At 35.6% G+C, this 23,753-nt stretch overlaps 1 protein-coding gene across 4 annotated transcripts in view; it reads left to right on the top strand.

The window, feature by feature from the left end:
- NFATC3 (nuclear factor of activated T cells 3) overlaps positions 1 to 23,753 on the top strand; it is a 129,902-nt gene that overhangs the window by 42,252 nt on the left and 63,897 nt on the right. For all 4 annotated transcript variants that reach the window (XM_073225478.1, XM_073225476.1, XM_073225479.1 and 1 more), the window contains one exon: positions 1,761 to 1,923. In XM_073225478.1, coding sequence (XP_073081579.1) covers positions 1,761 to 1,923 — 163 coding nt within the window. The remainder of the gene's footprint in view (positions 1 to 1,760; positions 1,924 to 23,753) is intronic.

A 23,753-nucleotide genomic window follows, 5' to 3' on the forward strand; every position in this document is an offset into this window, starting at 1 on the left:
TTATCATTTTAAAAGTGTATAGATAACAAATTGTAGATAATAACAAGTTACATTTAAGAATTCTAGAAGGAATCTTATCTACGAAAGCTTTAAACTAATTGGGAATAGGTTTTTTATATTTTTAAGGGCTGAATATGCAAATTAATTGGCTTTTTCATATTTGGCAAGTGTTTCATAATTTATTTTTTGTCTTTTGACTGTAAGTTTGTGATTTTTTTAGTTATAGAGAAATATTTAAATTTTATACATTCAAATTTGTTTTTTTATTTATGGCTTTTGGATTTTGTGTCATATTTGAAAGCCTTACCCTACTTCAAAATAGTTAAAAATAACAATCCAGCTTTCACATTTCTAATAAATTTTTTTATATATCATTTATATATATATAACAATACATGTAATATTTGTAGTTATATAAACAATCAAATTGATATCACATTTATATAATACAGTGTAGTTTATATAATACATTCTTGGGTCCAGCTAAGGACTGGAGTAAGGAAAAGTATAAGAACTTTATTTTCTAAAGGCTTTAATCTAGTTTATAATGGTTTGGAAAAGATATCTTTTCTCATGTATTAAATCCCCACATGGAATTGGATCTGTTTATTTTATTTATTTTTTTAATGCCTTTTCATTGGTATGAATGTTTATTTCTGGATCCAGATCTTTAGAAAAATATAATGTGGAATTACAGTATTTGAAGACACCTTTGTGCCCATCACTCTGCTTCTGAAAATTATCTTAGTCTTTTTAGGTGGTTATTTAAGTCTGCAGAGTAAGTGCAGAAACTAGCTGAGAGTTGACAGTGAGTTGGTGTTGCATACTGATAAGAATTAATACCTTTAAACTTCATAGTAGCTAGTAAAACTAGGCTGAGGACATTCAAGGAAGCAGTGAAGTAATTTAGAAATTCATAGTGGCAGACATGATAGCATTTCAGTGGTAGAAGAGACTTTTATTTAAAAGTCCTATTTCACCGATCACTAAGCAGGTATTTCTTTAAAAATACAGATCATTCTAGCTTTGGATCCATTAATATTTGACTTATAGACATGTAGATTGTTTCTCTTCTAATTCCGTATTTTCAATGTTAATGTATCTAAATCATCCTGTAGCTGTTTAAAGTATCTTATTGATCAATTGACGTTTGTCTCTGAAGTTGACATTTGGAGGTGCTACAGTGATAGCCCTTAGATTTTTTTCAGCCAAGTATGTACTGAAATTAAATTTTTATCTCAAATTGCAATGTGCTGCTGACTATAAGCAGTATTTCATATTGATAGGGAAAGAGTAATAGGAAGGACATTGGAGAAGCAACATGTACAACAGATTGACTGCAGTAGCTGCATACCAGGGAGGGAGATACACTGGGGGATAGGGATCCTTGGAGAGATACTGATACACATACACAAAGTTGTGCATATTTGCTTTAAAAAAATCAAATTATTACTATTTTGATTATTTTTGTAATTATGTACACATAGTTGATAAACAGTTACAATTTGTCCTTTTTAAAAAAATAGAGGAAACCAAAAAGTAGATAAAGTCGTTTTTATTCTTCAGGTTAAAGAATTATATTTCTTAAGCACCCACCATATCTGGTGTTATAACTTACTAAGTGAAGTTTTATTTTGGAATACTTCATTTCAGAGATCACAGAAAGAAATGTTGGTGCTGGCATAGAAATTATTTGAATTACTGCTTGGCATTAATAACATAGTGAAATGCATCTTTGTATGTGTGTGTTTTTTTTATAGCACATCTTCATTACCTCCACTAGACTGGCCTTTACCAACTCATTTTGGACAGTGTGAACTGAAAATAGAAGTGCAACCTAAAACTCATCATCGAGCCCATTATGAAACTGAAGGTAGCCGAGGAGCAGTAAAAGCATCTACTGGGGGACATCCTGTTGTGAAGGTATGAGTTAGGGCGGATCTTGCAGATCCCATACATCTGTTAATGATCAAGTCTATTTAGTTAAGTGCTTCTGAGCCCCCAGAAAATTCAAAGCTAGAAAGCCTCTTTTGGGATTTTATGTCTTTGTTGATATGGTAGCACTTCCACATTGAGGTTTTTTTTTGCCAGGCTAAAAAATGTTCTGGTTCTGGACTGACTCTGGCTGGGGAAGCTCTGGGAAAGAAGATTCTAATGGTCAAACATTTGTTTTTCTGATTTAAAAAAAAACTGTATTATGTTTATACATTATCTATCTATCTATCATCTATCTATCTATCTATCTAATCTAGCTATCTATCATCTATCTATCATCTATATGCTTGTATAAATCCAAGTAATGCAGGAAAGTAGAAGGAATAAAGCAGTATATATTACCCCAAATCTAAACTCCTCAGAAATAAGCAGGTGTTAACATTTTATTAACATTCCAAATAATTCTGTGTATATTTAGTGGAAGACTATGGATGACAAGAAAAATGAGTGGATTTTTTAAGGATAGGATTATACTGAATATCTTTGTAATTAAAACATTTTTTTGAATTTAGTAGAAAAAAATAAAGTGAAATGGTAAAACTTACATGTTTGAGTATATGAAATATATTTAATATGTAATTTTTGAGTCATATCAGTTAGATATTAACTTTAATTTTATTTGAGTTAAACATTTTAAGAATGAAACAATGCTTCTCTCCAGGGTGAAAGTAAAAGTAAAAGTTAGAACTACTGAGCCTTAGATACTGTTCTTCACTCTAAGAGGTCCTAAAAGATCTTTCTAAGGTCAGAGAGATTATATAAATTCTTGAGAGATTGAATAGTTGTTTTAGATTTAGGTGGTATGAATTGACTCCTTACTCTGAAAGATGAGGTAATTGTTTCTCTTAAACTTCTTCCCCTGCTCTACCTTCTGTCTCCTGAATTTGTTGCTTATATTATTTTTCCTTTCAGATCAGAGCCATCTCCCCTCAACCCCATTGTTTAGCTTAGTTGGATTCAAAGATGATAAATAATTCTGTTTTATTTATTTCATGAACTGTTTTTGTTTTTTGTTTGGATTCTGTATTCCTTGGATTCATGAATGTTTGAGAACATGTTTGTTGTCTATGTATTTAAATGTCAGAATGGCTATCTATAATAATCTTGAGTCACCCATTTTCTCAGAATTTGTTTTATGGCATTGTGTATTGTAGTGAAGTGAATTTGAACAGATAGAATTTATGAACTATAATTTCCTGTGCTGGCCATGCTTTATGATTTATCATTATTACCTAAACATGTTTCACAGTTCTTCACAAAGCTTAACATTTTAGGTGGGTTTAAAATGACAGTTACTGAAAAAGATTGGAGGCAGGAGGATGCAGTAGGGGAACTGGATGAAGTTTGTCAAAAAGTACAAACTTCCAGTTATAAGTAAGTACTGAGGATGTGTAATGTACAAATGATGACTGTAGTTAATACTGCTGTATGGTATATTTGAAAGTTGTTCATAGTAGATACTAAAAGTTCTTGTAACAAGGAAAAAACCTTTTTCCTTTCTCTTTCTCTTTCTGATAGCTTTGTGAGGTGATGGATGTTAACTAAATTTATCATATTAATCAACTAACAATATATGTAAATCAAGTCACTATGCTGTATACTTTAAATTTATACAGTGCTGTGTGTCAGTTGTACCTCAATAAAGCTGAAAGAAAAAATGTGAGGAAAAATCAACATAGGAATTTTGCCATTTTTTATTAGAGTCTTATTTTGCTCTTAAATGAGACCTTTTTAAAATTTGATTAAGGAGAAACTGCTTTGTTTCCTGTATCTTTGACTTTTCTTATGGAAGGAATAATTTAAAAATGCTTAAATTAACAGAAATGTTTTGGGAGGCCAGATAATTTATTTCTACAGTATTCCTTTAATTAAAAACTGATTCTTTGTTAAGGGGAGACTAACACTTCTGATTTCTAATCAATGTTTTATGTTCCCATTGTGAGTGACTTTTTTCCTAACTTGTTGTTTGAAGAATTTTATCATTAGAGTAGAAATTACTGACTTAACCCCAGAGTATGTCTGGATATTGATGGTTCTTTATCAGTCTAGTCTTTCCTGGTACCTATGATGCTCCCTTTTAATCTGAGATTCATTCTTCTTTCTTGCAAGAAAATTTTTCTGTATTATGTATCTGTAGCTCCTGTTCCATTTGCTTCGCCTGTTACTTCTGAGACTCCAATTACTATTCAGATATTGAACTTGTTTTTGTCTATTCTCCATACCTGTGTTTTCTTCTGTGGATACTGAATGTCTTTATAGTTCTCTTCTTTTTTAAAGCTTTGCCCCCCATGTTTTTGATCTATTTGTCACTTGCTGTTTCTAATTCAGATTTTAGATCTGCAGTTGTGTTTTTAATTTTAATTTGATTCCTTGGCTTCATTTCCCATTTATTTGATATTTTATTATTATATTTGGTCTCACAATTTACTGAATTAATATTCTTAAATTTGTTAAGAGTGGAGCATTCACTGGCAATCAGTTTCTGGATTGTGTGTGTGTATTGAGGGAGAGGTTTTATCATATTCTTCAAATGTCTTTTGCATAATTTGTTCCTTTTTTCATTAAATAAAAACAAAACCAAAATATATGTACTATGGTTGCCTGATTGCCATGCCTCCCCGCTCCCCCCATTTTGTTCTTAAGAGCTTTGGTCTATGGCCTAAGGGAGTAAGGCTGAAGAGGTAGAGAAGTAGTTCAGGGTAGGCCTTGCTGGGTTCGGCTCAAGAGAGTGGACAGTGTCATGTATGCTGGCCCACTCCCAGTACTCAAGTATATATCACATTTCCATGAGCTTTGCTTGTTCCCGTAGTATAATGCAAGTTTTGGAAGATGATAAGCACTCCTGACCTTTTCTGCCTTTGCCAAAGGCCCTGGAGCAGAATGTAGATCTTTTATTCTAGATGGAAAGTTTTTCCTTGACTTTCCTCAGAGCTGCCTTCCTTACAACTTTGGTCTATTTTTTTGCTACCAATTAGTTAGCATTTGTTCACATTCTTTGATAATTTTATTTTCTCACTTTATTACTTTTTATTCCATTAGTTTATCATTAATTTCATGTACTCATTTTTTCTAATTACTCTTTCTGGTAGATGAAAGTATGAGTTGGTTGGCAGCTCTGCCACACTACATCAGAATCTTCTGTTTGACACTCCTGTCCACTGCCTCCCACTTTGGAAGTTCATAGCTCAAAAGGTTTTCTTTGTTTGTTTGGCTGTTACTGGTAGATTTTTGACTGTTAACTCACCCCTCAACCCCACACATATTTTGCTTATTTTGTTAGATATTGGGGGAAGAAGGTAGTTATTCCACTGTCTTTATCCAAAAGTTCTCTTCCTAATATCAAGAGAAAAATATATATTACATGGTGAGAGCGGGTCATCTCAAATTGGAAATGAAACTGATGCCTGATTCTACATACTTCACCACACCTGCATGCAGGTTTGTGTGCTTTGTTTAGAACATTCTGTTTATATATGCCCACTTCTGAGACCTCATTTTTCCCCACTAATCGAGATGGCCCTTTTCCAGCAATTAAGAAGACTGTAGATTTCTCTGCTATTGTAAGGATTTTTTAATACTCAGAAAGAGAAAGAGGACAGTATCAATTGCCATTCCAGACTGTTCCGATCATCATGCATAAGATTGGTGTGCTTGGTTCTCAAGTCTAGGAAATATGCCTTTTTTTGCTGCATATGTGCTGACTTTTTTTTTAACATTGCTATATTAAGAATACATCACTGAAATAAGTCTTATAATATACAGTTCAATGAAGTTTTGACATGTGTGTGCACCCACAAACATATACACACACTCACTCATATATCCATAGAACTATCACACAGGTTAAGATACAGAACTTTTTGGCACCCAGAAGGCTCCCTTGTGCCCTTCCCGGTTTTTACTCCCCAACAAAAGGTAATCATGCTTCTGACCTCATAACACTATAAATTATTTTTTTTCTTGAATTTCATGTAAATGGAATCATAGTATGTGTTATTTTCTGTCTAGTTTCTTTTATTCAACATTATGACTGTGAGATTCATCTATATTGATTTTTGTAGTTTTTCATTGCTGTGTAGTATTCCCGTGTGTGAATTTGCTACAGTTTCTTTATCTCTCATCCTGTTCATAGATACTTGGTTTATGTCCAGTTTTGGACCACTGTGAATAAAGCTGCTATGTGCTTTTTTTTTTTTTCTCTCATACATATCTTTTCATAGACAGAGCATTCACTTTTTTGGACATATGTCCAGTAGTGGAATTGCTTGTATTTCAAAATAGCTGTACTAATTTGTACTCCTAACCAGCCATGTATGAAAGTTTCAATTACTCCACATCCTCAGCAACATCAACACTTAGTCATTGGTCTTTTCATTTTAATCATTCTGGTAGGGATGTAGAAACATCACACTGGTTTTAATTTGTGGTTTCTTGATGACCACTGATGTTGAACATCTTTTCATATGATTATGAGACATTTCACTGTTCTCTTTTGTGAAGTTTCTGTTCACATCTCCTGGCCAACTTTTAAATTAATTGTCTTTTTTCATTACTGATTTGTAGGGGGTTTTAATATATTAGATATATTCCTTTGTCAGGCACATGTGTTGCAAATGAAGTTTTTGCTCCTAGTCTTTTGCTTGCTTCTTCATCTATTTAACTGTGTCTTTAATTAAATGATGAATGGAAGTTTTTAGTTTTAATGAAGTCCAAACTGTCAGTCTTCTTTTCCATGGATAGGGCTTTTATATCATGTTAAAGACCCTTTGCTTACCAGGGTTATGAAGACAGTCTCTTGTGTTTTATCCTGAAGATTTTTTGTTTTACCTTTTACACTTAGGTCTGTGATCTCAGATTGATTTCTGTACATACTGTAAAAGTAAGGATTAAGATACATTTTTTTTCTTATGGATAGAAGTTGACTCAGTACCATTATTGAAAAGTCCAACATTTTTCTACTGTACTACATTGGTACCTTTGTCATAAATCAGGTGACCTGTGGCTCTCTTTCTTAATTCCTCATTTCATGCCATTGGAATGTTAGTACCATCACTACATTGTCTTAGCTACAATGAGTTTAGAGTAAATTTTGATGGTTTGGTAGTGTGAATATTCTTTAAGATTGTTTTGGCTATTCGAGGTCCTTGGCATTTCTGTTTAAATTTTTAGAATCAGTGTTTTCAGTCTCCATCTCAAAAAAAGTAACAAACAAAAACAAAAACAAAAAACCCTGCTGGGATTTTGATTAGGATTACCTTGAAAGTATAGGTCAGTTTGGAGAGAACTGACCTCTTAATAATATTAACACTTCCAGTCCATGGACCTGGTCTATCTCTTCATTTATTTTGATATTCTTTAATTCCTCTTAGCAGTGTTTTATAGTTTTCAGTGTAGAAATCATTCACATCTTGTATTTCTAGTGCTGAGTGTTTTTTTAATGCAATTTTTAAATTGTATGTTTAATTTCATCTTCAAATTTTTGTTTCTAGGATGTAGAAATGCAATTGATTTTTTTAGTGTTGACTTTATATTCCTTGACCTAGTAGTTTATTTTAGCTTCTTTTCGGTTTTCTAAAAAGTAAGATCATCTTTGAATAATGACCGTTTTACTTCTTTCTGTCTAATCTTTATACCTTTTTTTTTCCTGAAATTTTTATTGTGGTAAAATACACATAAAATTTACCATCTTAACCTTTTTTAAGTGTACAGCTCAGTGGTATTAAATACATTCAGAATGTTGTGCAGCCATCACCACCATCTATCTCCATAGCTCTTTTCATCTTATAAAATCAAAACTCTATACCCGACTTCTCCCTCCCCCCAGTCTCTATAAACCACCGTTCTGTTTTCTGTCTTTGATTTTGACTACTTTGAATACTGGTATAAGTGCAAGTACACAGTATCTTTTTGTGACTGGCTTATTTCACTTAGTTACATGTCCTCAAGGTTCATTCCTGTAGCATATATCAGAATTCCTTTTTAAGGCTGAATAATATTTCATTATATATACATTTTGCTTATCTATTCATCCATTAATAGACACTTGAGTTGCTTTCACATTTCAGTTATGGTAATAGCACTGTTAATGAACATGGGTTTGCAAATATTATTTCAAGACCTTGATTTCAGTTCTTTTGCATATATACCCAAAAGTGGAATTGCTGGGTCATATGTTTAATTTTTGGCAGAACCCCCATTCCCACTAACATTACACAAAGGTTCTAACTTTTCTACATCTAATGCTTCTTTCTTGTTTTTTTGATGATAGCAATCCTAATAAGTGTAAGATGGTATCTTGTAGTATGGATTTGCATTTCTGTAATTATCAGTAATGTGAGCATCTTTTCATGTGTTTATTGGCCATTTGTATATTTTCTTTAGAGAAATGTCTACTTACGTCCTTTGCCCAGTTTTTGAATTAGTTTGTTTCTTGATTCAAGTTTTAAGAATTCTTCATATATTCTTGTGTGTGTGTGTGTGTGTGTCTGTATAATCAGATACATGATTTATAAATATTGTCTCCCATTCTTTAGGTTGCCATTTTACTGTGTTAATGTCCTTTGATACACTAAACTTTAATTTTAAGGAGGTTCAATTTCTATGTATTTTATTTTTTTGCCTCTGTCTTTAGTATCACATACAGGAGAGCATTGCTAAACTCAGTGTCATGAAATTTTTACCTTATATTTTCTTATAAGTGTTGTATATTTTAAGTCCTACTTTTAGGTCTTTTATCCATTTGTGTTAATTTTTGTGTATGGTGTGAGGCATGGGTCCAACTTTATTCTTCCATATGTAGATAACCAGGTATCCCTGTACCATTTGTTGAAAAGGGGTCCCAGTATCCTTAGCCATTGAACAGTCCTTAACACCATTATAAAAAGTCACTTGACCATATATACAAGGGTTTATTTCTGACTTCCTGTTCTATTCCATTGGTTTCTATGTCTGTTTTTATGCTAGTCTCACAGTCTTTGAATTACTATAGCTTTGTGACAAGTTTTGAAATTTGGAATTTCACTTGAAATTTGGAATTGTGAGTCCTCCAGATTTATTCTTTGTTTTTGGAGATTGCTTTGGCTATTCAAGGTCCCTTGACAGTTCATAGGACTTTAGAATGGGTTTTTCTATTTTTCCAGAAAACACCATTGGGAGTTTGATAGGAATCGCATTGAATTGGTAGATTGCTTTAGGTAGTATTAACATCTTAACAAAATAAATCTTTCATTCTATTAACATTAGATGTGCTTCTAGTTATTGTGCCTTCCTTAAATTCTTTTAGCAGTTTTTTACAGTTTTCATTGCACAAGTCTTTCACCTCCTTAGTTAAACTGATTCCTGAGTATTCTATTCTTTTTGATGCTATTGTGAATGGAATTGTATTCATAATTTTCTTTTCCTGTCATTCATTGTTCACATACAGAAATGCAACTGACTTTTAGTTCTGCTAATTTGTTGAATTTATTTGTTAGAGCTAACACTTTTTTGTGGAATCCTTAGGATCTTCTATGTATAAGGTCATATCACTTGTGAACAGAGATATGTTACTTCTTTCTTTCCAATTTGGATGCCTTTCATTTCTTTTTGTTCCCTAGTTGCTTGGCTATAACTTCTAGTACTGTAGAAGTGGTGAAAGCAGACATCCTTGAGTTGTTCCTGATCTTAGAGGAAAAATTTGTTTTTCATCTTTGAATATAATGTTCACTGTGGGTTCTTCATATATGGCTTTTATTATGTTGAGATAATTTACTTTTATTACTAGTTTGTTGAGTTTTTTAATCATGAAATTATGTTGAATTTTGAAAAATACCTTTTCTGAGCCAATTTGAGGTGATCTTGGGGTTTTCCTCCCTTCATTTTGTTAATGTGTTATATCACATTGATTGATGAGCATATGTTGTACCATTCTTGCCTTCCAGGAATAAATCCCATTTGGTCCTTTTAATATGTAGCCAAATTTGGTTTGCCAGTGCTGTGTTGAGAATTTTTGCATCAATGTTCATAACAGATACTGGTCTGTAGTTTTCTTGTAGTGTATTTGTCTGACTTTGATGTAAGGGTAACGCTGGCTTTAGTATCATAGGATGAATTAGGAGATGTTTCCTCCTCTTCAATTTATTAGAAAAGGTTGAGAAAATTGGTGGTAGTTATTCTTTAAAAGTTTGGTTGAATTCTCTGAGTCCAGGGCTTTTTTTTTTCCAAGAGATCTTTGAATACTCATTCAGTCTTAGGAATACTTAGGTTGTTTTTTCTATTTCTTCATGATTTAGTTCCAGTAGGTTTTGTGTTTGTAGAAATTTGTCTGTTTAATCTAGGTTATCCAATTTGTTGGCATAAATTCTTCCTAGTATTCTTATAATCCTTTTTATTTTAGTAGAATTTATAGTAATGTCCTCACTTTCATTTATGGTTTTATTAATTTGAATCTTCTCCCTTTTTCTTCTCAGTCCATCTATCCAATGGTTTGTCGATTTGGTTGATCTTTTCAAAAATCCAAAATTTTGTTTCATTGATTTTCTCTTTTTCTATCCTCTAACTTATCTCAGCTCTTACCTTTATTATCTTCTTTCTGCTAGCTATAGGTTTAGTTTGTTCTTTTTCTTATTACTTAAGTTATATAAAGTTGTGAATTTACAACTGGAAATCAGATTTTCCCCCTTCCACAGGGCTTGCTGTTTTTTTGTTACTGTTTTGGTTTTTTTATTGTTGTAGGCCTTTTCTTTGCCCAGGGTAAGCCTGAGGTGTAAACTTAAGGTATTTTCTGAGCCTTTGCCTGAGCATGGGTGGTTGCTTTCTTATTTTCCTCAAATGTGCAGTTGTTTTTAGTATGCTAGTCTTTAATGTATGGCTTACAGATGAGGAAAAGGAAAATGATGTGGAGGAAGAGGGCTAGCCCTTTAAATCCCCTGAAAATAACCTCAGCCAGAGGAGAAGGGGCTTGCTACAATGGGGAAGGTACAACAACAATGGCTGCCAGCAGCAATCAGCAATCAGCAATCAGAGAGAACAGATCTCTGATACTTAGAGGACCAGGATTCCTTTTGCCCACAAGGTGCAGTGCAGGGTGGTGCACAGGAACACATGCCTTGTGACTGGTGGGGTAGGGGATAAGTAGCTGCTAATAGCTGAAATTGCCTAAAATTAACTGAAATTTACCCTCCATGCCTTCTTCTGAAAGTTGTAAGGCTTCAGTAGGTGGGAGACAGACTGCAGGTGCTTGCTACCCTCCATCAGAATCCTTTCCTAATCTTTGTATCTTTTATTTCTTTTTCTTGCCTTGTTGAGTTGATCAGGACTTCTAGTACACTGTTAAATTAAAGTGGTGATGGAGTACATCCTTGTTTTCCCCCCCCCTGAATTTAAGGGGAAAGCATTTATTGTACCACTGAGTAATTTATTAGCTATAGACTTTTTGTGGGTTTTCTGTTTGTTTTTTATAAAGTACTTCTTGTCAGGTTAAGGATGTTCCCTTATCCTATTTTTGCTGGCATGTTTTTTATTTTTGTTCTTTTAAATCATAAATAGGTGTTGAATGTTGTCAAATGAATTGCTTTCTATTTCAGGGATGCTATAAGAACCGTGCAGCCAGTGTCTACGTCTTACATTTATGAAATACAAAATATTCTTGTGTTTTCTGTAATCTGAATTTGTGAACAGAGAGTACAGAATAGAAACTGAATATTATTTTATTAAATTGGATTGATAGAAAATGATATATATAGTCTCGTCCTTTTATGGTTCATGGTTAGGGACTGCAGAATTTTTTGCAGCACTGTTAAGAATCTTCCAACTTCCTGGTGGGGTTTTTTTGTTTCACACTTAACAGTGTTTTTGTGTTGGGGTAAAAAATTTCTATGGTGTTGTGGGTAAAATTGTAACATTTCCAGATTATCTCGCCAGGCTTTAGTGCATTTGTATATCCTCAGGGGTGGAGAGAAGTTCATCTTCATGTCAATGGGTAATTACCTGGGTAACTAAGGGTGTGTCTGAACCTGAGAGTTTAAGGGGAGGGGCTGGCTGGCTTGCTTGCTTGCTGTTTCAGGAGCAGGGAAAAGAGACCGCGCTGGACTGCAGTTTGTAAACAATAAACGGGTTTTAAACTTTATTTCTCCCTTTGACTGATTTCCATTTTTAGAGGTATTTTACCCTGGGATTTCCTCTCCCCGGATTTACAGGTGCCTTCAGAATGCACAGGCAAAATTGAGAGATGCAATTTAGTCCAAAATGAAACTAAATTGTTTACTTGTCATGAAATTAATCTTTAAATAAATTTTTTTGAGGGTATCATTAATCTACAATTACATAAGGAACATTATATTTACTAGACTCCCCCCATTACCAAGTCCCCCTCACATACCCCATTACTTTAAATAAATTTAACATAGCCTATAATGAGTATTTAATCAGATTATTTTTCTTTCTAATACTTAATCCAGGTATGGCAGAATTGTCTCTTTAAGTTCTGTAGTGAAAACGCACATTTTCAATCACTAGGATTGGAAGAGACTTGCAGATCTTAAGTTTCTAAATTTGATTTAGATGATTTAATATATTACAGATTATTTGTATCTTTTAGAATAATTTTTAGGTTTTAGAATAAATAACTTAAAAAGCATTTGTTTTAATATTGGCATTTATCCCCATATTGCTAGAAGACAAGATGCTACTTAAATTGCCAAATTCAGGAACATTTTGTAGATACGGTACTGCTGCCAACTGCAAGAGTTGAATTTTTTATGGTGCTTTATAGTTTACAAAATGTTTTCTCACTGTTTAGCATTTGCGAAAGTTCTTTTAAAAGGGCAGGGCCAAATGATTTCCCTCATTTGTGGAGTGTAACATTGAAGCAAAATTGAAGGAACAAAATGGCAACAGATTCAGAGACTCCAAGAATGAACTAGTGGTTACCAAAGTGGAGGGGTGTGGGAGGGCGGCTGGGGAGGGAGGGAGAAGGGGATCGAAGGGTATTATGTTTAGTACACATGGTGTGCGGGATCACGGGGAGAACAGTGTAGCACAGAGAAGGCATATAGTGGATCTGTGGCATCTTGCTGCACTGATGGACAGTGACTGCATTGGGGTATGGGTGGGGACTTGATAACATGGGTAAATGTAGTAACCACATTGTTATTTCATGTGAAACCTTCATGAGAGTGTATATCAATCATACCTTTAAAAAAAAGCCTAAAAAAAAAGATCAAAGGAAAAAAAAGGGCAGGGCAAGTGCATAGTACAGATGATTTAAGATTACACATGATGTAATTGGCAGAGATCTTAAGCCCAGGTCTTTTGTTAAACGAGGTTTTTTGTCCTTAAGGACTTTGCTGGTTCTCTTACCATTGTACTGTGTTGCCTCTTATGCTACAGTTATGTTATAATTTCATAGTGCTTTTCATTTTCTAAAGCAGTTTTACATTATCTCATTTAAGTCTCAAAATACGCCTTTTTTTGAAACCCTGGTCTTAGACATAAAGTCAAGTGTTATTTCCTACTACCTTTATAGCCCTGATAAAAAAAATCTTAGACCCTATTTACCATTGTTGTAGTTTAAGCTTTCTTGGATTAAGGATGGTAGGGTAACTGTTATGATTAATAATCCCCAGTTCTCAGTGGTTCAGGATTTCTTTTTTAAGGTTTTTCACTTTCTTTCATACTGTCCCTCATAAATCCAAGGTCGGTCCATCTTTGATGCCATCATCTTCAACACACAGCCTCCATGGTTCCTGGGAAAAGGGAAGAGAGTATATAAGACGTATGAACCTGGAAATTACTACCAGTTATTACCTCTCACAGTCTCCTGGCCAGTAGTAATCACATGGTCCTACTTATATGCAATAGGAGTGGCAAAAGTACTCCATTCTAGGCAGCCTTTCCTCAGCAACAACTTTATAATACTATACTATCCAACTCTGTATGTACATCTCTGGTGGTCAGTGTGTCTTTTCTGCCACATCCCTTTGTAGCATTGGTCTTTAACTACATTCAGGACTTAATAGTAGCTAAGTGGCTAATAGGGGCTCTGCAGCCAAGCTGCGTGGATTTAAATCCTGGGCTGTATTTTATCTTTGGCCAGGTGAATCAATTTTTCTAGACCTTTTTATTGAGTTGTTCATTGCCTGATTTATTCATCCATCTATCCTTTTACTCTTTCAATGACTACTTTTTGATTGCTCACTACATTATAATGATGCTGGGGATCCAGAGATGAACAATACCAACTAGGTCCTTGCCTTCATGGGCCTTTCTTACATTATACTGAGAAGAGACAATGAACAAGTAAACAAATAAAATAACTTTAGAATGCATTAAGGGCGATATTGGAAATAAGAATGTGATGTTGATAGAAGCTAATTATGGGAGGACCTTTACCTCTGGTTTGTTTTTGTAAAATGAGAATAATATCATGTGAAGCAAGAGTCGATGTGAGAATTGAATGAAACATTGCACGTAAAGCACATGGCTTAGTATTTGCACGTACACATAGTAAATGCTCAGTCAGTATTAGCTAATATTATTATTTAGGATTTTTTGAGCTGCTTTATCAATATTTTATAAACCCTGATGAAGAATATATAGCCAGTTAAGTTATCAACATTGGCATCCTAGAATTCAGCTGGCTTGATCACTGTCATTTGAAAGAGTTTTGTTTGCAATCCATGGGCTAGTGTTACATTAAAATGAAAAGAGAAGGACACTTAAGCACCAATTCTAAAAAAATTTCTGCCAAAGGACAGTTCAGATGTTCTCAATATGCTTATACATTGAGAAGTTTCTGAAGTATGTATTTCTTGAAACTGAAAGTACTCGAACTTTGAAGCTGTTGGAAAATACCACCCACTTTCTGGCAACTAATTAATTTTTTTCTTTTACTCAGAGTAATAATATTACTCATTAATACAGTCTACAAATATTTAATATATTCAAGGCAGTCTGTTACTATAGCTCAGGATTCAGTGGGGGAAAAAATCCAGCATGTTTCCTACTCCTATGAATTTTATAGTTTAGTGAGGCTTGCAAGTGAAATAACAATAAAATATGATAAATTCAGATCTCTATGAGAGCAAGTAGGACCTGAAACCCAGATAAAGGGGGTTAGATCAGGCACTGCTTATTTGTGGAAAGTTCCTAGCTAATTAATAAACAAACATTAGCCAGAAAAAAGGTAGGTATTAGGGAAAGAAAAGTACTAAGCAGAAAAGTGGAAGGGTTTAGAGCTTCACTGTCCAATCCAGTATCTACTCCCCACAGTTAAATTAAAATAAAAAATTCAGTTCTTCAGTTTCATTAATGACACTTGAAGGCTTGCTAAGCACATATTGCTAATGACATTATCTTTTCAACAAATGATGCTTGAGCAATTGAACATCCACAGGCAAGAAGGTAAATCTTAACCTAAACCTCATATCTTACACAAGAATTGCTACAACATGGATCATGGATCTTTTTAAAAATTCAGATATAGAATGACTTAAACATTGCAGAAAGTTCTGTTGGGTAGTGCTGGTTTAGAAGGCAAAGAACAGGGACTGGTTTATGAATATAAAGAGGTAGTGTAACATAAATTCTAGCTAGAATAAGCAGGCGAAGAGAGGCAACAAAGGGCCAGGTAATTTATTTAAATACCCCTGGGTGAGGTTTTGTGGCCTTCTTGTCACAGGCCAGAGAAGTCACACCCAGTTGGGGAGGTGGGGGGCTTATAAGGGATTAGGAGGGGGAGGAGTGGGCAAGCTATCTTAGGGGGTGTGGAGAGGTATGATTGGCTAAAGGTGACATAATAGACAACTAGAAACTTTTTCTCCTTCCAAGAGGGAGGAGGCTGACATCTGGGTCTTAGTCGGCACATCAGGACGGAATTCAGGGAGAGCTGTCCCCTTTCCATATACGGCATGGACTTTGGGGTCTGTTCTGTTCTCCCCCTATGGCATCTCTCTGTTCTGTTTGCATGTCCTTGTTTTTCCTTTCTCCAGCCTAACAGGTAGCACAAAGGAATTCCTTTTTGGTGATGAAAGAGTTCTGCATCTTGACTGTGATAGTTACTTGAATCTACACATGGGATGAAACTGCATAAATCTACACACATACTTTATTACACAGTGAAAAGTTTTTTTTATTTTTTATTTTTTTTTGTTTTGGTATCATTAATCTACAATTACATGAAAGACATTATGTTTACTAGGCTCACCCCTTCACCAAGTGCCCCCCACATACCCCTCCACAGTCACTGTCCATCAGTGTAGTAAGATGCTGTAAAATCACTACTTGTCTTCTCTGTGTTGCACAGCCCTCCCCGTGCCCCCCGACACTATACATGCTAATCATAATGCCCCCTTTCTTTTTCACCGCCCTTATCCCTCCCTTCCCACCCATCCTCCCCAGTCCCTTTCCCTTTGGTAACTGTTAGTCCATTCTTGGGTTCTGTGGTTCTGCTGCTGTTTTGTTCCTTCAGTTTTCCTTTGTTCTTATACTCCACATATGAGTGAAATCATTTGGTACTTGTCTTTCTCCACCTGGCTTATTTCACTGAGCATAATACCCTCTAGCTCCATCCATGTTGTTGCAAATGGTAGGATCTGTTTTTTTCTTATAGCTGAGTAATATTCCATTGTTTATATGTACCACATCTTCTTTATCCATTCATCTGCTGATGGGCACTTAGGTTGCTTCCATATGTTGGCTATTGTAAATAGTGCAGCGATAAACATAGGGGTGCATCTGTCTTTTTCAAACTGGAGTGCTGCATTCTTGGGGTAAATTCCTAGCAGTGGAATTCCTGGGTCAAATGGTATTTCTATTTTGAGCATTTTGAGGAACCTCCATACTGCTTTCCACAATGGTTGAACTAATTTACATTCCCACCAGCAGTGTAGGAGGGTTCCCCTTTCTCCACAACCTCGCCAACATTTGCTGTTGTTTGTCTTTTGGATGGTAGCCATCCTTACTGGTGTGAGGTGATATCTCATTGTGCTTTTAATTTTCATTTCTCTGATGACAAGCAATGTGGAGCATCTTTTCATGTGTCTGTTGGCCATCTGAATTTCTTCTTTAGAGAACTGTCTATTCAACTCCTCTGCCCATTTTTTAATTGGATTATTTGCTTTTTGTTTGTTGAGGTGCATGAGCTCTTTATATATTTTGGATGTCAACCCTTTCTCGGATCTGTCATTTATGAATATATTCTCCCATACTGTAGGATACCTTTTTGTTCTATTGATGGTGTCCTTTGCTATACAGAAGCTCTTCAGCTTGATATAGTCCCACTTGTTCATTTTTGCTTTTGTTTCCCTTTCCCGGGGAGGTATGTTCAAGAAGAGGTCACTCATGTTTATGTCCAAGAGATTTTTGTCTATGTTTTTTTCTAAGAGTTTTATGGTTTCATGACTCAGGTTCAAGTCTTTGATCGATTTTGAATTTACTTTTGTGTATGGGGTTAGACAGTGATCCAGTTTCATTCTCTTACATGTAGCTGTCCAGTTTTGCCAGCACCATCTGTTGAAGAGACTGTCATTTCCCCATTGTATGTCCATGGCTCCTTTATCGAATATTAGTTGACCATATGTGTTTGGGTTAATGTTTGGAGTCTCTATTCTGTTCCATTGATCTGTGGGTCTGTTCTTGTGCCAGTACCAAATTGTCTTGATTACTGTGGCTTTGTAGTAGAGCTTGAAGTTGGGGAGTGAGATCCCCCCACTTTATTCTTCCTTCTCAGGATTGCTTTAGCTATTCGGGGTCTTTGGTGTTTCCATATGAATTTTTGAACTATTTGTTCCAGTTCATTGAAGAAAGCTGTTGGTAATTTGATAGGCAGTGCATCGAATCTGTATATTGCTTTGGGCAGGATGGCCATTTTGACGATATTAATTCTTCCTAGCCAAGAGCATGGGAAGAGTTTCCATTTGTTAGTGACTTCTTTAATTTCTCTTATAGTTTTCAGGGTATTGGTCTTTCACTTCCTTGGTTAGGTTTATTCCTAGGTATTTTATTCTTTTTGATGCTATTGTGAATGGAATTGTCTTCCTGACTTCTCTTTCTGTTAGTTTATTGTTAGTGTATAGGAAAGCCACAGATTTCTGTGTGTTAATTTTGTATCCTGCAACTTTGCTGAATTCCGATATTAGCTCTAGTAGTTTTGGAGTGGAGTCTTTAGGGTTTTTTATGTACAATATCATGTCATCTGCAAATAGTGACAGTTTAACTTCTTCTTTACCAATCTGGATTCCTTGTATTTCTTTGTTTTGTCTAATTGCCGTGGCTAGGACCTCCAGTACTATGTTAAATAACAGTGGGGATTGGGGGCATCCCTGTCTTGTTCCCAATCACAGAGGAAAAGCTTTCAGCTTTTCACTGTTCAGTATGATATTGACTGTGGGTTTATCATATATGGCCTTTATTATGTTGAGGTAGTTGCCCTCTATGTCCATTTTGTTGAGAGTTTTTATCATGAATGAATGTTGAATTTTGTCAAATGCTTTTTCAGCATCTATGGAGATGATCATGTGGTTTTTGTCTTTCTTTTTATTGATGTGGTGGATGATGTTGATGGATTTTCAAATGTTGTACTATCCTTGCATCCCTGGGATGAATCCCACTTGGTCCTGGTGTATGATCCTCTTGATGTATTTTTGAATTCGGTTTCCTAATATTTTAAAGTTGAGTATTTTTGCATCTATGTTCATCAGGGACATTGGTCTGTAGTTTTTTTGTTTGGTGGGGTCTTTGCCTGATTTTGGTATTAGGGTGATGTTGGCTTCATAGAATGAGTTTGGGAGTATTCCCTCCTCTTCTATTTTTTTGAAAACTTTAAGGAGAATGGGTATTATGTCTTCTCTGTATGTCTGATAAAATTCCGAGGTAAATTCATCTGGCCCGGGGGTTTTGTTCTTGGGTAGTTTTTTGATTACCACTTCAATTTTATTGCTGGTAATTGGTCTGTTTAGATTTTCTGTTTCTTTCTGGGTCAGTCTTGGAAGGTTGTATTTTTCTAGGAAGTTGTCTATTTCTCCTAAGTTTTCCAGCTTGTTAGCATATAGGTTTTCATAGTATTTTCTAATAATTCTTTGTATTTCTGTGGGGTCCGTCATGATTTTTCCTTTCTCGTTTCTGATTCTGTTGATGTGTGTGTTGATTCTTGTTTTCTCTTAATAAGTCTGGCTAGAGGCTTATCTATTTTGTTTATTCTCTCGAAAACCAGCTCTTGGTTTCATTGATTTTTTCTATTGTTTTATTCTTCTCAATTTTATTTATTTCTTCTCTGATCTTTATTATGTCCCTCCTTCTTCTGACCTTAGGCCTCATTTGTTCTTCTTTTTCCAATTTCGATAATTGTGACATTAGACTATTCATTTGGGATTGTTCTTCTTTAAATATGCCTAGATTGCTATATACTTTCCTCTTAAGACTGCTTTCACTGTGTCCCACAGTAGTTGGGGCTTTGTGTTGTCATTTGTTTCCATATATTTCTGGATCTCCATTTTAATTTGGTCATTGATCCATTGATTATTTAGGAGCATGTTGTTAAGCCTCTATGTGTTTGTGAGCCTTTTTGCTTTCTTTGTACAATTTATTTCTAGTTTTATACCTTCGTGGTCTGAGAAGTTGGTTGGTAGGATTTCAATCTTTTGTAATTTACTGAGGCTCTTTTTGTGGCCTAGTATGTGGTCTATTCTGGAGAATGTTCCATGTGCACTTGAGAAGAATGTGTATCCTGTTGCTTTTGGATGTAGAGTTCTATAGATGTCTATTAGGTCCATCTGTTCTAGTGTGTTTGTTCAGTGCCTCTGTGTCCTTATTTTCTGTCTGGTAGATCTGTCCTTTGGAGTGAGTGGTGTGTTGAAGTCTCCCAAAATGAATGCATTGCATTCTATTTCCTCCTTTAATTCTGTTAGTATTTGTTTCACATATGTTGGTGCTCCTGTATTGGGTGCATAAATGTTTATAATGGTTATATCCTCTTGTCGGACTGAGTCCTTTATCATTATGTAATATCCTTCTTTATCTCTTGTTACTTTCTTTGTTTTGAAGTCTATTTTGTCTCATGCTAGTATTGCAACACCTGCTTTTTTCTCACTGTTGTTTGCATGAAATATCTTTTTCCATCCCTTGATTTTTAATCTGTACATGTCTTTGGGTTTGAGGTGAGTCTCTTATAAGCAGCATATAGATGGGTCTTGCTTTTTTATCCATTCTGTTACTCTGTGTCTTTTGATTGGTGCATTCAGTCCATTTACATTTAGGGTGATTATTGAAAGATATGTACTTATTGCCATTGCAGGCTTTAAGTTTGTGGTTACCAAAGGTTCAAGGTTAGCTTCTTTACTATCTCACTGTCTAATTTTACTCGCTTATTGAGCTATTATAAACACTGTCTGATGATTCTTTGTTTCTCTCCCTTCTTATTCCTCCTCCTCCATTCTTCATATGTTCGGTGTTTTGTTCTGTTCTCTTTTTAGGAGTGCTTCCATGTAGAGCAGTCTCTGTAAGATGCCCTGTAGAGGTGGTTTGTGGGAGGCAAATTCCCTCAACTTTTGCTTGTCTGGGAATTGTTTAATCCCTCCTTCATATTTAAATGATAATCTGCTGGATACAGTATTTTTGGTTCAAGGCCCTTCTGTTTCATGGCATTAAATATATCATGCCATTCTCTTCTGGCCTGTAAGGTTTCTGTTGAGAAGTCTGATGATAGCCTGATGCTTTTTCCTTTGTAGGTGACCTTTTTTTTTTCTCTCTGGCTGCCTTTAATACTCTGTCCTTGTCTTTGATCTTTGCCATTTTAATTATTATGTGTCTTGGTGTTGCCCTCCTTGGGTCCCTTGTCATGGGAGTCCTGTGTGTTTTTGTGGTCTGAGAGACCATTTCCTCCCCTAGTTTGGGGAAGTTTTCAGCAATTATTTCTTCAAAGACACTTTCTATTCCTTTTTCTCTGTCTTCTTCTTCTGGTACTCCTATGATACGAATATTGTTCCTTTTGGATTGGTCACACAGTTCTCTTAATATTCTTTCATTCCTGGAGATCCTTTTATCTCTCTCTGCATCATTTCTCCCTGCTCCTGTTCTCTGTTTTCTAGTCCATTAATGGTCTCTTGCATCTTGTCCATTCTGCTTTGAAGTCCTTCCAGAGATTGTTTTATTTCTGTATTCTCCCTCCTTAGTTCTTGTATATTTCTCTGCAAGTCCGTCAGCATGGTTATGACTTTTGTTTTGAATTCTTTTTCAGGAACATTGGTTAAATCTACCTCCCCAGATTCCTTCTCAGGAGAGGATGTCAAAGGTGTCTGGGTTAGCCTGGTCTGGATCAAATTTTTTTGCCTTTTCATGTCGATAGATGCAGTGGTATGCTATTGACTCGTCTGTCAGCTGGGAGAGCCAAGACCTTTTCCACTTGCTCCTGGCCTTTCTTTACTGGGACAACAGCGACCTCTAGCGGCTTGTGTTGGGCAATTGCGTGTAGACTGGGTCTGTTTCTTTCCCAGCCACTATGGAGGAAGTTCCCTTGCTGTGGGCGTCTGCTGCTCTGCTATGGCGGGACTCCGCAGTGGGAACAGACGAGGGGGGGGCTGTTTATCGCCGTGAGGGGTCTCAGAGCTGCTGCTCAGGGGGTTAGGATGCCTGGAGTTCCCCTGGATTCCCAACTGCTGGGATAAGTGTCCCAGAACGCTTGCTTCCAGCTCTCGGTTCCCTGTCCCTTTAAGACTTTCAAAAAGCACTTGCTTTTCTTTGTCCCAGGGGCGCCGACTGCAGGGACCCGCTCATAGGTCTTACTGTCCTGTTTCCCTAGTATCCAGTACCCCACGCCTGGGTGCGGATGGCTAGGGCTAGCTATTTAGCAGTCCTTGGCTCCCTCTCCCTCCCCACTCCGACTCCTCTCCTCCCTCCAGGAGCTGCGGTGAGGGGCCTCAGTTCCCACCGGGCTGTGGCTTGTATCTTACCCCCTTTGCGAGGCACTGGGTTCTCACGGGTTTGGATGTGGTCTGGCTGTTGTCCTGTATCTTCTGGTCTCTCTTTTAGGGATAGTTGTATTTGTTGTATTTTCAAAAATATATATGTTTTTGGGAGGAGATTCCCACTCTCCTACTCACGCCGCCACCTTGCCTCTGCCCCCTCCTACAGTGATGTTTTATTAAGGCATGCGTATTTTGAGTCTTATCCCAAAAGTTGAAAAATTTTAAATTTGGATTGTAGTATTTTATTTTCCATAATTAGACTTTGTATTTCATCATATACCAAGATCTATTTCCAGGTGATGATTTTTTGTGTAATATTGCACTTCAGTTTGAAGCAATTTATATTATGGAAATTTAATCCTGTATTTTTAGTATCTCTACAGTGTGTTACCATGTTTGTAATATATTCAGATCCCCTCTTCCCAAGTTATTTAGCAGAACTGATAGAACTGCTTTTATTGAAACTGCTCTAGTCTGTCCTATAGTGACCTTAGGGCTTTAACCTTCCAGCTTCAGTTAAATTAAGCAGTCACAGACCTTTGCTATGGAAACGATACAGAAACATAACAAACAAATTGGCTCACTTTCTTCTGCAAAGCAAAAGGTGGCCTGAAGAGAAGTGTACTGATACTAGATGAAAGTTTTTATAGAGTAGTTTTAACAGCAGCAATAATCTGTTCAGCACCTGTAACATAATGCTTCTCTGGGGATGAGATGGGAAGATAATCTAATTAGTTTATTTGATATTCCTCTGAAATCCCTGAGCTGCAAAGGAGAAGGCCTGTTTTTCTTAAGTTATAGTATATACGCTTGGAGCATATGCTGGCTGAAATCTGTGTTATGAAATATATTCCCTTTGAAATCTTATATGCATGATTACCTTCCCCCAACACTGGTTCATTTTACTATCGAAGTATAAAGGACAGGTGGCTTATGTCTTTGCCAAGCTGGTATTAATGTGAGACATCTAATATGACTAGGACACTTTGGTATATAGTACTTACTGGTACGTTATGTGATATTGCTAACTTAATAGTTAGCAATAAAATTTTTTATTTTTATTTTTTTGTTTTTTATTTAACTAGTTCATTTTGAACAGCTATTTATTGGCTAAAATTCCTAAATAATACTGTCGACTAACCTCGTGACTTATTTTGCTCTACCAAATTGTACTCTTATTCCAAAATTCATTCATTCAATGGTGGTTGAGTACCTATAACGTGCTAGGTAGTATACTAGGCTTTGGAGATAACAAGATGGACACTGTCCCCTTCAAAAAACTTAGAGGCATGTGGTAAAGTTGTTGGTATTTCTTTCTTCACTAGATGAAGGAGAGTTGGCTCCATAGAGTAATTTGTTCAATTTGGGTTCAACATGAAAGAGCAACAGGTATAGAGGAAAGGAATGGCTAATCACATCACTCAACCATGAGTTTAGGGAAGTTCCCTGATCTTTCCTAACTTCATATTCTTCATCTGTAAACAGGAAAAAAATGACTTGTACTCCACAATTTTAGGATTAAATAAACTAATTTGTTTTAAAGTATAATACCACTTGCTACCTTCACTTTTTCATCTCTGTGTACAAACGTAGATGAATCTCATTCTAGGTTATCACTTGCCCCATACCAGCCAAAAGAGAAAAGTGGCTGAACTTATTTGTGTGCATGTGTGCACATATGCTCACATTTTGCAACTTCTTCTTTAGTTACTAATTTATTAGGCTTTGTGTATATGTGTGTGTATGATCATGTTGGAAATTTTTAAGAATATTTTCCATTTAATTAAGACTTTAAAATTTACTAACACATTTATACCAAAA

Source organism: Manis javanica, chromosome 17 (genome assembly GCF_040802235.1).
Source record: "Manis javanica isolate MJ-LG chromosome 17, MJ_LKY, whole genome shotgun sequence".
NCBI classification, from domain to species: Eukaryota; Metazoa; Chordata; class Mammalia; order Pholidota; family Manidae; genus Manis; species Manis javanica.